The 13,789-nt window shown below is 47.8% G+C and overlaps 6 protein-coding genes across 6 annotated transcripts; 5 read left to right on the top strand and 1 right to left on the bottom strand.

Moving 5' to 3' along the window:
* Positions 1-43: 43 nt before the first annotated feature.
* Positions 44-1,627, top strand: FOXG_13198 (uncharacterized protein). Its single transcript, XM_018393151.1, has 2 exons — positions 44-340; positions 391-1,627. The coding sequence occupies exons 1-2, from the start codon at positions 280-282 to the stop codon at positions 747-749; spliced, it is 420 nt and encodes a 139-aa protein (XP_018252361.1). The 5' UTR covers positions 44-279; the 3' UTR covers positions 750-1,627.
* Positions 1,628-2,198: 571 nt separating this feature from the next.
* On the top strand, positions 2,199-3,475 carry FOXG_13197 (uncharacterized protein). Its single transcript, XM_018393150.1, has one exon. The coding sequence runs from the start codon at positions 2,376-2,378 to the stop codon at positions 3,357-3,359; it is 984 nt and encodes a 327-aa protein (XP_018252360.1). The 5' UTR covers positions 2,199-2,375; the 3' UTR covers positions 3,360-3,475.
* Positions 3,476-3,766: 291 nt separating this feature from the next.
* FOXG_13196 (uncharacterized protein) lies at positions 3,767-5,465 on the top strand. The gene has a single exon (XM_018393149.1). It carries the CDS (start codon positions 4,046-4,048, stop codon positions 5,201-5,203), a length of 1,158 nt encoding a protein of 385 aa, XP_018252359.1. The 5' UTR covers positions 3,767-4,045; the 3' UTR covers positions 5,204-5,465.
* Positions 5,466-5,564: 99 nt separating this feature from the next.
* Positions 5,565-8,550, top strand: FOXG_13195 (uncharacterized protein). The gene is made up of 3 exons (XM_018393148.1): positions 5,565-6,091; positions 6,138-6,344; positions 6,393-8,550. The coding sequence occupies exons 1-3, from the start codon at positions 5,670-5,672 to the stop codon at positions 8,302-8,304; spliced, it is 2,541 nt and encodes an 846-aa protein (XP_018252358.1). The 5' UTR covers positions 5,565-5,669; the 3' UTR covers positions 8,305-8,550.
* A 125-nt stretch (positions 8,551-8,675) lies between these two features.
* Positions 8,676-10,616, top strand: FOXG_13194 (uncharacterized protein). Its single transcript, XM_018393147.1, has 4 exons — positions 8,676-8,806; positions 8,858-9,210; positions 9,266-9,991; positions 10,047-10,616. The coding sequence occupies exons 2-4, from the start codon at positions 9,135-9,137 to the stop codon at positions 10,508-10,510; spliced, it is 1,266 nt and encodes a 421-aa protein (XP_018252357.1). The 5' UTR covers positions 8,676-8,806; positions 8,858-9,134; the 3' UTR covers positions 10,511-10,616.
* A 244-nt stretch (positions 10,617-10,860) lies between these two features.
* FOXG_21101 (uncharacterized protein) lies at positions 10,861-12,852 on the bottom strand (the record flags this gene model as incomplete). Its single annotated transcript, XM_018401443.1, has 1 exon — positions 10,861-12,852. One exon carries the CDS (start codon positions 12,850-12,852, stop codon positions 10,861-10,863), a length of 1,992 nt encoding a protein of 663 aa, XP_018252356.1.
* Positions 12,853-13,789: the final 937 nt, after the last annotated feature.

The raw sequence follows: 13,789 nt of genomic DNA, 5'->3' as shown, positions 1-13,789 counted from the left end.
ACTCTGGATTTTTCCTCTCGTGTAGGGAGCGTTGCGGACCGATCCGTTACATCCACATACCGTTTGAGGGATCAGAACATGGAGGATGGAGGTGTTGCGGGGAAGGCTTATGGCTTTTGAACACGAAGTTTGTCATCGGATGGCTCGGCCTTCGGATGGGGAGATAGAGGAGGGAAACATATAAAGAGGGCAAGGCGCACCTCATTTTTATCTTGATCTATCATCTCCAACATCTTATTCACCGATAAATAATAGTCTAATACATTAATATCATCCATCATGCAGCTGACCAACCTCTTCTACTTCGCCGCAGCTCTGACTTCTGTCTCAGCCGCGACTGGTCCGTCCACACCCTACACCCCTTCAGTCTCTCCATCTAATGCTTCACAGTCTCCTACGACCCCGGCTACGGTGAATCCGGCCGCGCCCTCACAGCCGTCGCCTGCTCCGACGGCAAAAACGGCCTCATCACAAAGTACAAGTGGAAGACCCAAGGCCAAATCCCCAAGTTCCCTTACATTGGCGGTGCGCAAGCCGTCGCCGGCTGGAACTCTCCCAACTGCGGTACTTGCTGGAAGCTCACTTACAAGGGAAAGAGCATTAATGTCTTGGCGATTGATCATACCGCTGCGGGATTCAACATCTCGCCTGCTGCGATGAACGCGCTTACGAATAATCAGGCTGTTAAGCTTGGAAGGGTTGATGCGACTGCTACTCAGGTCGCTATTAGCAACTGTGGTCTCAAATAAGCGCTGGACTGGTATTAATGATCTGTTGGTGGTGGTGATGCTGGTGGATTGATGACGATTGGATGTGTAATGAGTTTTGATTTAATGATAAGTCTTACTCGACTTCTACTCACGCAATCTGTTTGATCAAAAATTCACTTTCATGTCAAATCTCAGCTATGACATCAGCGGCAATAGAAAGCGTTTAGCTTGATAAAGTTTCTTTTTGCATGAACTTTACAACGCTGTGAAAACCGCCTATGACGTGTTACTGAACATGGCAATTGACTTTTGGCCAAACAACAGCTGCCAGCATTTATGCGATATCTTACAGTCCAAACATATTTCAACTTTTCAGCTTGACATGCCAATATGACGCTGTTCAACAGGTTTCGCGGCTTTGAGGCTATTGCGCTTTGATATATGTCGCCGAAGTATAGGCTCTTTACGTGTTTCATGTGGATGTCATGCATATAAACACGTCAGAACAAAAGAAAGGTGACCACGCCATTTCCAGTAATCTAACAGGCCTTCAGAGCAAAAAGCGATGAGTTGTAATAATCTTAGGTCCGGTTAATCACGGATGGGCAAATTTGGTCCAAGGAATGTAATAAGGTAGTTTTGTTTCGTCATCTTAAACATATGGCTCAGAAACAGGCTCGGTTGCAGTGACGCGACGTGTCATTGGTTGCATAATAGGAAACGGTCAGCCTTGCATGTTTGAAACAAGAGGTCCCTTGACTGTTATGTAATGTTGAATATTGGGTTGCAATGTTGAGCACCTGGATGGGGTCTTATGGAGATGTTGAGACGCATGACATGAGATCAATTTGACCACGGCAGTTCAGACTTCCAAAGAATTGCTCAATGGTATACAGCTCTATCCGGTTCCATTGCTCTATGATTTCATAGTTCGAAAATGCTCACCTAATGCTAAGGTCGCAGCCCAGGAGCGCTGTTCCTTCACTGCAAAGCCATCCCACACCGAATATTTATGCATTCTCGCTAACAAACATGATATTGCCAAGCCACATCCTTAGCTGAGATCGTTTCTTCTCATTAAACATCGGCTACATCGGACGAGATACTGCCACGTTAGGAAGCTGACATACAGAATCATCACCTGAAACAACCAATAACCTCACCCCAATGACGTGTTGTTCACCCAACTACCGTCCATGTACTAATTAAATATGCATACACAAGTCAGTATCCCAACCACGGCATAAGCCACATGCCCGCGTCACACGATGAAAACACCGGAAATAACCCGGTACCCGATCCCTCCACCAAAACTTAGGGGAGATGCAAGTCACGACCCCAGGCTTGGCATGCAGATTCATTTTCCGATGTTACACTGCGCGCCTCCTCTGACCAGTTGAGGGGCTGCCCTGACTCTCGCATAATTACTTGCAAGGCTGACACTAGCGAGATGAGGATGGGTCATGCTTTCTTTGTCTTGTCATGCGCTGGCACGACTCACATCCTTCGGGGAGTGTCGGTTTGATGCCGATGATAATGGGTGTTGGTTATACAGCAGATGGAAATGATTTTTATAAAAGGAGAATAAAATGCTCCTGTGTTTTGTGATGATCTGCTGATCTTATCCGTTCTGTATTTCAGTGAAAATCAGCGACTTTTTTGTATATGTACACCATGCGCTTCACTACAAGTCTTCACCTATTAGGCGCGGCGCTTTTGGCATCTATTGCAAGTGCACAAATTGCTCCTGCACCTGATGGTTGGCCAAACTTCTGGTATAAGGGACATGTTACCAACAAAGCTACCTTTGAGTACAACCCAACAAACGAGTTCATCTTCCCTAGTATCTTTCATGCCGGGGAATATCTAGACGACCCTCTGGGAGAATGGTATCTCTACTACGCACCACACGAAAACCCAGGTGGCATCTCCCTCGTGTACTCCGATAGTCTCGAAGGGCCATGGAAAGAGTACGAGAACAACCCCATCATCGCCAACAAGTGGGATTCATACTACTCCGTCCCTCACGTTTCAAGCCCAGATGCAAGTTGGAATTCTGACGCTGGGCGAATGTTTCTTTACTTCCACGGCGATAACACACAAACTCGCTGGGCAGAGTCAAGCAATGGCGTTGACTTTCGATATGGAGGTGTAGCAGTCAACAACCAAATGAGCGGCTCCAACACTACGGAATCAAGCTACGCTCGTGTCTTTGCGCATCCCAACTCAGCTTCCAGGTATAACTACGCAATGTTCTACATGGCCAACGAAAAAGACAACAGGCGCAAAATCCGACTCGCTGAGTCTGTCGACGGTCGTAAATGGACTGTGGATTCGGACTACGTTGTCCAACCTGGCGGACCTGAGGGGACGGATGTCTCGGGTGCGAATTACTGGACGTGGAATGGTCAGGCGTATGTTATATATCATGGTTCCACGGGCAAGATTTACGCGAGGACTATTGATCAGACGTTGCGGGATGTTGGGGCTGAGCCGATTTTGCTGTATCAGTCCAGAGGGAAGGGGGAAGATGTTGGACGGGTTGCAGCGCCGGATATTGCGAGTTCTGGAGGGAATACTTACTTATTTTATGAGTCTGGGGATAGGCTGGGTGCAACCATTGCTTGGGCTAAGATGCAGAAGCAATAAGATTAGTCTGGTTATTAGCAAAGTTGAGGGCCTGTCATTTGTATATTCCCAGCCTCACTGATGTTAATGATAGTGTTTTAATTCTGTAATCAATACTATTTATCTTTAACCACTCAACAGGTCTCGAGTTCTTTGATCCTATCCTTCGTGGCTCTTCACGATTTCAATTTAAAGATTCTCAAACTACCCTAGGCATAACAATTACGCATTTTCACAAACGTGCATAAGATGATCTGCTGAGTTGTGCATCAAAGCTTCTCTTCTGCAGATCTTGGCGGCCCACTTCTGAAGCCCCCCTGAAGCTATTCTTAGCTCCCTCGGCTCGTTGCTACGATCCAGCTACCAGGCTCACATTACCGAGACAATCCACAAAGAGGGTCTTTCTAGCTCTAGCTCTTTATCTCTATCGTGATCATCTGCGTCATAATTCTCGTCCCTGATTTCAAGGCGATGACTCTTTTTGTTATGATACGCGTCTCACGTTGGGCCGCAAGTTATCCACTTCACCAGCTGTCCATCTCCAATTGGCTATACTAGCCTCGCTAAACCTCGCTAAACCAATCACATTCGCCACATCGATAAGCCGTATCCATCTTCAGTTACCGCCTTTTTCTACGGCCTCCTCCAAACCCATCCTACGTGCTTCTCTCTCTGACCCAACGACACACTCTTTTGAAACTAACATCATGGGCCTCGACGAATTCTTCACCAAAGCAGTCCGCGACAGAAAATTTCAAGCAGCAGCCCTCGAAGTGGCAAGCACCTGCGCCTCCGCAGCGCCCGTCATTAAGATCGTACAGGCTGCGAATAAGATCTCCAAAGTCGGAGACGTTATCCAACATGCCAACGATTTCCTTTCTAGCGCGTCGCAGACCATCAAGGGCGCCCAGAGCATCCTGCCGCAGATGCATATCATGGGCCAGTCGTTAGTTGATAGTACGAGATTGTTTCATCAGTTTAGTATTGTCGCTACGACGTTGGGCATGGGCGCGAATGTCATTCAGACGTATCAGGGCGTTCAGGCTTTGAACCTCATTGCGACCAAGCTGGGCGAGATTTCAACTAGTCTTGAGGCTCAGGCGGCGCTCACGGCTCAACGAGACTTTCCACAATATGTGTTCGATATGATTCGGGAACGATTAAGTCAATCTAGTGTCGATACGGAACGCGATCATTGGTTCTTTCTCTACCATCCCGATACCGATTGGTATCCCAAGTTCTTTCATCTCGTCGAAGAGAAGCCACTAAGTCCTCGATTCTGCGGATACACCAACCAGCTCGACACCGTTTTCATGTTCATGCTCGCAGCTCGAGAACGCATCACGAAGCGAGAGATGTCAAAAGCACGACGAAAACAGTTCTGCCGACCTGTCCAGCTTCATCTCATCGTACCAGCCTACCAAACAATTCTCATTCCCGAACCAATCCGAATCCCCGAGGAGATTGGCGATTTTGTCATCGAAGGACGGATCAACAGTAACAGACCCTTCGTATGGCTCAACCTCCCCGACGAGCAACAACACTATACCTTTGATGTCGGAATGTGGAGTCCTCCACCACCGGGAATATGGGAGAAGACTCTAGCCTGGATGGGCCTGTCCGAAAAGCCCAAGATTTCCGATACACCGCGACTTCTCGGTGTCGGAGAGAAGATTGAGTTGATTGAGGATGAAAAGAGAGAGATGACTATCCAGACTATCGAGGAAGATGGTTCTATGGAAGTTGTTAAGAGAGCTGCTACTGAATCGACTCTTGATTTGGCGGCGGTGAATAAGCATCGGTCTATGCCATTGCATGAAGGGCGACGACGTCGACGCTCTCGAAGAACAGAGTCTATTGCATAAATTTGAGGAGATACGAATATTTACTTTGCATTTCAAGGGCGTTTTGGGCATGGCGTTACACGGATGAAACAGATACAATATCAAAGCGGAAACAACATACATGGGATTATGACCACTAGATTGTCAAATGATAGAGCTCAGCACAGTTTGCATAGCGAGCCAGTTACGAATAGAGAATTTTGAATGACTGTAGATATCGGATTCGTATCTTCCCTTCTGCTCATGCTCTAGTGAGCCTTGATCAATTTACACTAAAATCGCAGTATCTGCATCCCAACGCACAATGCAGTCTGACGTCAAATTTCCAACATTGTTGGTCTGTAAACGCCACGTCAGGTTCAGCTGACACCACAGCCTCATTGGGCAGACAGGGTTGAAAACAAAACCCCCTCACCTGCTCTTTAATAAAGCGCGATGGCAAGTCCCATCAAAATTGAGAAGAATTGGCAAAAAAACATCGCTCACAATGGCCGAGGCCGTAGGGCTTGCCGCGAGCATCATCGCCATCGTCGAACTCTCCGCCAAAGTCGGGAAACTCTGCGTCCAGTACTCGACGGCTGCTGGAAATGCCAGGGCTGACATTACCCGACTTCAGAATCGGCTGAAGGACCTGAACGTATGCCTCGAAGCGGCCCAGCGACTCCTCGATGATCCGAAGAATACGAAGTTAGCGACATCGCGGTCGCTAGTTGATTCGTTGAATGCATGCGAAACAGAACTAGCAGAAGTCCAGGATAGACTCCACCCTGGGAGCGCGCGGAAGGCCATGCGTCGATTTGGTCTACGCGCGCTTAAGTGGCCGTTCGACAGCAAGGAAATCAGTACGGTCGTATCAAATCTTGAGCACTACAAGCAGACAATCACGTTGTGTCTGCAAGTCGATCAAACGTGAGTCGGTAACTCCGAAGACCAATAGCTCCACTAACCTCAATAGAACAATTCTCCTCGACATGTCGCAAAGGGTCGAGGGTTTGTCGCTTCAACAGCAGGGAGAAACCGGGATTGCTCGTGCGCCCTGCTTCAATGTCCCCTTCGATCGAGATAACGACTTTGTGGCACGTCCAGATATGACGGCTTGGCTCAGAAACAAGTACAGCAGCTCTACTGGCCGCATGGCCCTTGTAGGCATGGGAGGGTTTGGGTATGTATCTCCGTTGCTCTCACGATACTGTCCGCTGACACAACGCAGTAAATCACAAGTTGCTATTAATTTTGCCTATTCTATCAACGACGAGGCTTCTGATGTCAATATATTCTGGGTCCATGCAAGTTCAAAACCGAGATTCGAAGAAGCCTACCGCACTATAGCAGAGAGGATGAAACTACCCAAGCGAGACGAGCCAAGCACGGACATCCTTGCTCTTGTTCGCGACTGGCTACAGAACGATGAATCTGGTCCTTGGCTGATGATTCTCGACAATGCCGATGACATTAATCTCTTCTATCCCAAAGGCACAGACGAGCGGTCGTTGGCATCGTTCCTACCCAAGCGCTACAATGGCGCCATCCTGGTCACGTCTCGCAGCCTCGATGTTGCGGAAAGGCTGATTGGCAGTCACAAGAACATCTTCCAAGTGTCTACCATGGACGAGGCTCAAGGCCTTCATCTTATCACAAACAAACTCACAGGTGAATTCGAGCATGACGCTGCTGTTGAGCTCCTTCAGGCTTTGGATTACATCCCCCTCGCTATCACCCAAGCCGCAGCCTACATCAACCGACGCTCACCCCGTGAATCTGTTGAAAGCTACTTGGAAGCATTCCAAGAAAGCGATCAGAAGAAAAACAGCCTGCTTGAAGTGGATCTTGGTGATCTTCGCAGAGACGAGACTGTTTCCAACTCTGTGATTACCACTTGGCAAGTTACATTCGAGAAGATCCGTCACGAAAGGCCGTCGGCAGCCAATCTTTTATCATTCATGAGCCTTTTTGATCACAAGGGAATCCCAGAGTTTGCACTTCATTACTACAACGGCGAGCCTGCGGATTCGAAAGACAAGGTTGATGATTTTGAAGATGATCTAGACGTGCTTCGCAGCTATTCCCTTGTTTCCGTAACGGCAGTTCGCGACGTCTTTGAGTTACACGCCACCGTGCAGACATGCACCAGAGCCTGGATCTCGTCTTCGGACACTTTGCCAAAGTTGAAGCGACTGTTCTTGATCTCAATGTGTCGCAATTTCGATGCTAATGACTTTAAATACAGGTCTACATGCCAGATACTACTACCTCACCTAGACCTTGTGATTAGGGAAAAACCAGAAGAGAAAGACTTGGAGTTATGGGGAAACTTGCTCAACCACTTAGCAAGATATTTCATCTGGTTTGGTCAGTATAAAACAGCAGAAAAGATATGCAATAAGGTTATAGACATATGCCTGCCGAGCCTTGGGGGGGAACATTATACCATGCGGATCTCCCTATGGGGACTAGCTTCGGCCTACAGACGACAAGGAAGGTTTAAAGAAGCGGAAAATGCTCTGTTGCAGATCGTGGACATTGAAAAGAGAAACCTAGGAGAGGAGCACCCAGAGACGCTTGTGTCGATGAATAATCTGGCAATCACGTATCTCCGTCAGCGTCGATATGATGAGGCCGAAGAACTTCTCGTTAGGTTAATAACAATCAGAAAGAGCACTCTGGGAGACAGATCTCCAGAGATCCTAAGCTTGACAAATAATCTGGTATCCCTATATTCAAGGCAAGGCCACTACGAGAAGGCAGAAAAGATGGCCATAGAGTTGCTAGAAGCATCAAGGATAGAGATGGGTCTAGACGACCCAGATACCCTGGTGAGGATGAACAACCTAGCTTGGATATACTGGAAACGAGGGCGACTTGATGAGGCCCATGAGCTCCAAAAACAAGCCTTAGCTGAGAAGACGAAGGTGTTAGGGAAAGATCACCCTGGAACAATAGGCGCATTGGCCCTTGGGGCTAGTATCATGAAGGATATGGGACATCGCGCAGAAGCTCTGTCGCTACAACAAGCTTGCGTGGATGGTTACAGAGAATCACTTGGCCCTGAACATCCAAAGACAGTGTCTGCAGTGCAGGTTCTTGCGTGGTGGGAGGCGGAGACTGACCTATCAGAACAGTAATTTGTATGAGAACCAATGGAGATCCAAACGCGAAGAGCGCGAACTAGCTTAATACCTTAGAGTCTGATTGATGATGGCAATCAGTGAGCTCTTGGCAGATATATCTCCTATACTCATTCTTCTTACAATCTGGGCTGACAGATCTCTTGGCGGCCTAAAACAGCGTGTTTATCCTAAATCTGTACATATCGCGAATACCCAGTTACTGTACCTCTAGATCTCACGGCCATCAGTCAGCAGTGCCCAAATCCTTCAGTCTTGGTCAAGGATCATACAGGAAACTTAAGCACAGCCTCACAGGGCTGAGTAAAATCCCCGCTTCCTTCCACGAACGTCAAGGAGGCCTCTCAAAATAGATCAGCATGTCAATCGCCAGCAAGTATTGGATGCAAATACCGTGCCAGTTTCAGCTGAGAAGTTCTCTGCATAATGATGATATCATCGTCTTTAAAAGCACCAATCTCTAGGGCAATCGCGTACAGATGTCCATGATCAGTCCCCTGTAAGGCTGGCTAGCTCCCCACTGCTCCAACGCTTAGGCTGATTAGCGTAGGATCGTAAACCGACAAGCAATCTGATCCTGCCAAGCAAAGGGACGAGCTCCAAGCCTTGGTAATGGTTAGTTAAATCCTCCGATGACGGGTTGGAGCCTTGAGATATAAAGTCTCACGTTTCAGAGCCATTCCTTCGAGATAAGTCCTCGCTTACGTTGATTGATCCTGGAGCGCAGACATTGATTTTGCAGGGATCTTTATCTTAAAAACTTCCGTCGCGACGTCTCATCCATTTTCCCTGTTTATTCTCATTTCAACGACAAGAACATTGACAGTATGTCGTTCTTGAATAAGTTCAAGAAGGAATTTGAAGGGCTCAATCTGAGTGAACGCCTTGGGCAGCAACAAGGAGGTGAAGCGCTCCGATATTTGACTTTCAATCGGATCCACTGATCAGTGTATGATAGCGCCCTCGCCAGCGCCTCAAAGTACTGAACAGAGCTATCAGTCCTACAACAATCAATACCAGAACCAGCAGCAAGGACATGGACAACCTCCCTACCCTGGACAGAACCAACAGAATTCCGGCTATCAGTCATACCACGGACAGTCGCAGCAGTCATACCCAGACCAACATTACGCCCAGCATCAAACTCAAAGTCCACAGCCACCAGCTTACAATACTTACCAGCCTCCTCAGCAGCCTCAGCATCAACAATGGCCGTCATCACCGGCACCTCCAGGACAGCCTGTGCAATCGTTCGCGTCAGCACACGCCCCTTACGGCGCTCCTGCAGCCCCAAACAATCATTCGATCCAATCGCCTCCAACGATAGTGGCACCTGGTACTGCTGGTCATGGCCATCCATGCCCTACGCCTCCTAGATGGGTGCCATATTGGTCTGAACAGTCACAGCAATGGTATTACGTCGAAACTTCTGGCAGAAGCTCTTGGCAAGCTCCATCTGACCTCCCGCCACTTCAAGGCATGCCAGCCTTTCCAGGAAGTCTAAACTCGAATAAAAGAAGCCATGGTGGACAGATGATCCATCCGGGTCAGCCACAGTACGCCAATCCGCAAGACTCCCGACCAAGTCTTCCAGAGAAAGAGAAGAAGTCATCGAACTTCCTGGCCGCAGCTGGAGGTTTTGCTGCAGGTGGTGCAGCCGGATATTTTGTCAAAGAACGAATTGGTAAGATAGACATAAAATACGATACCTTTCTGAAAGAATACTAACGTGTTCCCAGATAAACGCAAAGCCAAGAAGCATGGCCGCACGGCAGAAGATTTCTCCGACTTTGCCCACTTTCCAGCATGGGAAGTCGACCTCGAATGCAACATCTGCGATCAGGTCATAAGCGGTCCCTACGCACACTGCAAGAAGTGCGACGGTGGTGACTACGATATCTGCCGTGATTGTCTTGCCCAAGGAGAGGTCTGTAAAGGCAAGGGCAAGCATAACTTGGTCAAGGTGTATCCCAAGTACTACTGCGACGTGTGCAACCTCTTGATCAATGGAGGGTTCTACTATTGTGGTATTTGCAATAATGGAGATTGGGATACGTGTCAGAAGTGCTTTGATGCAGGAAATACGTGTCGTGGAATGGAGAGAGGAGAGACGCATAATCTGACGCATCTTTATATGCCGGAGCCGAAGTTTAAGAAAGGAACTGGGAAGTACGATTCAAGTAATAGTTCGGACTCGGATTAGAGATGCCATTATAGATGCTAACATGGAGATGCAAACTAGAAAAAGCAGCACAGGCCGTCAGCCTCTAACCTAATCTTTGATGTTTTAAAAATGAACACATCTACGCTGCTGTAATTGTCAAGTCGAAGGTAAGCTGAGTGCTCTGGGCCTCAGCCCTTGTCGTAATGATCAAGGTTTATGGCAGTCTGGTAATAATTAATTCCAGAAACAAGTACTATTATTTATTAGTTTTCTAATTTTCAGATAAAAAACAGCATAGCTTGTTTAAAGTCTATACCGAGGTAGTGAAGAAAAAGTGTTGAGCAAGGCTAGGCGTCAGGCCTGCTTCGCAACTGTAGCTTAGTCGTGGGCTAGCGATGGCACGCTATTTGCATACTCCCGACAAGAACTGGATCCCAGAAATGCTGTGCCGTTCGTACCGCTTGCTGATTAAGGTCCGCCATCTCGCGATATGCCCAGACTTGCTTGTCTCCTCTGCTCTGCGAGGACGTGATTTTCTGGAGATATTCTGCATCTGTCTCGCAGCGATCAAGCAATTTTAAAATAAAGTCATACCGTCCTGGAGCCCCCATGTCTTGCAGCATTCGGAAAACACTTGGCCCGCTACAGACAAAATGGTTGACGAGTTGGCCGATGTGCTTTTTCGAAGGAAGAAAAAGGCTGGGGTCCTCGCCCTTTGCAGAAAGGTCATAGTGCCTTTTCATTATAGCAATACTTATACAATAATGATAGAAGTGGTATAGGTAGAGTGTGATGCTGTAGAACCGCTTGATGATTTCACCCGGTACGCCATCATCTTCAAGGAAGCTCTGCCGTAGCGTGGTGTCATCATAAGATGAAATCGCGTTTTCAGAGAAGAAAGCTATGCAATAAGCATCGTAGAGGCAGATAGCATCTATGAACCTTTTTCTCTCAGTCTGAGAGAGCACGATATCTCCAGCGGTATGAGACGGTCCCAGCTTCTTGACCCCAGTTTCATTTGTCCATGCTTGATGCGCATAGCTTGTCGTCACAATTTCAGCTTTATCAAGGGTGTCAGAGATAAACATAAGGAGTCGAAGACTGTACAAGGGATGGAGCAGAGGCCCCTTTGGAGGGAGCCTTAAAATTGACTTGATGGTTCTTTTGGCAGTGGCCTTGAGAGCCTCAGGACAGCCCTCAGCACCCTTTGATTCCATATTACGGAGCCGTGCTGCCATAAGACAGCTGTGAGGCATATCACCGCCGAAGCGAAACCTCATGCCCTTGATGACTTGGCTGACGATGGCACGACGGTTCCGACAAAATGGTTGAAGGAAGACTGGAGATGATTTGATCAGGGTAATGAGGTCTTTTGGCTCAGTACAGAAAGACATGATCCTGGCGCGAACCCACTCTGGCAATCTGGAAATATTGAAACTGCTCATACCAAAGCCGTAAGGATCAATCTCCATAGATGTGTACATTGTCTGGCTTTTCGAAGATTTCTTGATGCCAACCTCAGGCAGAATGGGATCACAGTCTACATAGCTGCTAGAAGTGTCTTCCCAGGTAATTTCAATCTCAGGATAATCTTCCTCCGTATAATAGCCTGGAAATCTTTCGAGGGGCCCATGGGATGACATGGCAGTGGTGTAGTGCGACATGATCCAAGACAGAGCCCGTTCCTGTGGGTCGGGAAGAAGAGAGTTCTCCATTGCCAGGCGCTGCTGTTCAAAGCAGACAGGAGCGTCTCTCGGCTCGATCTCAGAAGGCATGCTAGCGAACCGTATGTCCATATGAGGGAGGAAGGTGCTCTTGTCTGCGAAGACAGAGGTAAGGGTGGGCTTAAAAAAAGGAGGGTCCTGATAGTACTCTGGTGAAAGCAAGCAGGGAGGAGACTCTGAGCAAGTTTGAGAGGATATTGGGCGAGGGCTTTGCAAAGTACAGTCTGCAAAGGAGTTTCGCAGTCTACTTGACAGATAATCCTCGCCGGGGTCTGTAACAGGGCTCCGAGGCGGAGAGTCAAGATTGGAATGAGTGATTGAGAAGACATCCTCGCTAACAGGGGTTGAAGAACGGGATGTTGCAGGAGAGAGTGGAAGATGGTTGCAAAGGTTATTGATCGTCTTGGACATCGGTACATCCATCCCATGAGCGGCGTCATCTGGATTATTGTAGAGATCACAGTGTTGGACAGGCGGAGTAAGAGGGCTGGGCCCGGCCACTCCATTGTCATCTGGAAGAACGAACGGCCTGTGTTCAGGCCTAAAAGGATAAGCCTGATGCCTCCCGATCTGATCTTGTTCCATTCTCGGTCGCTTCTCTGAATCATTCCTAATGTCCTCAAGAGAGTTGTCATGGTCGCCAGCAGGTCGCTTCATTAGCTTATAGGTGGTCGGGAGTGGTGGTGTTCTTGGGTTGAGTTTTGTAAATGGAAATGATCCTTCGTCACTTAGATCAATTCCAGTATGTGATGAGAGTCCAGCCCATACTCATCGAGGGCTGTTGATAGTGTAATCAGATAACCTCAGGTAGAAGGTAAATAAATACTTCTGTAGGAAGAGAGAAGGAGAAAGATCATTCCAAAGAAAGAAAGGGGATATGTTGAACTTATAGAAAGGTCCGGAAGCCTAATAGCGATACTACCTTTCGCTCAAGATTTGTGCTCACATTGTGACTGATTTTGTGTTTGTGCGGATTCTTTATATTTACGTTTACCATGAAGTCTCTGAGCATGCCGCCACGCGCAAGTCTCTCTGGAGTCACTGCCAATCGAGCCCTACAGCTGAAGCAATTAAAGTTGCATGGAGTATACATGTTGGTGACCGACAAAATGACTCTCACAATGCTAATCGGACGACTTTCAGTGAGATATTGAGACTGAGGATTGGAAGGATTGGAGATGGTTCGTGCTACGGCCTGCGAGTAAACATGCGCCAGGTCCTAAATGGTGATATCATGCGACAAGACCACATTTTGAGTCACAGCAAGATCGGCAATACCGCGATGGGCGAGGCCACCTACAAACAAAGAACATGAGTTTAATACCGCGTGATTTGGATACCTGCAAGACAGGGGGTATAGTAGAATAGAAGTCTTTTCCGCGCCCCAGAATATCTCAATCAGAGGCAGCTCAATGGCGTTCTAATATTAGATCACTTGAACCTGCTTGATTCCTGATTAGGGCTGTCCCAAGCTTTAATGAAGAGCATCATCACACAATTTGCTTACAAGAACTTGGACATTTGGAACGCATGATCCTCTAACACCTCAAAGATCAAGTCTATCAAGGTTAACAGTGTAGGTACCCACCGGCTC

This window comes from Fusarium oxysporum, chromosome 12 (assembly GCF_000149955.1).
Source record: "Fusarium oxysporum f. sp. lycopersici 4287 chromosome 12, whole genome shotgun sequence".
In the NCBI taxonomy this organism is placed as follows: Eukaryota; Fungi; Ascomycota; class Sordariomycetes; order Hypocreales; family Nectriaceae; genus Fusarium; species Fusarium oxysporum.
The sequence above is the reverse complement of the archived record's forward strand: the minus strand, read 5'-3'. Positions and strand labels throughout refer to the sequence as shown.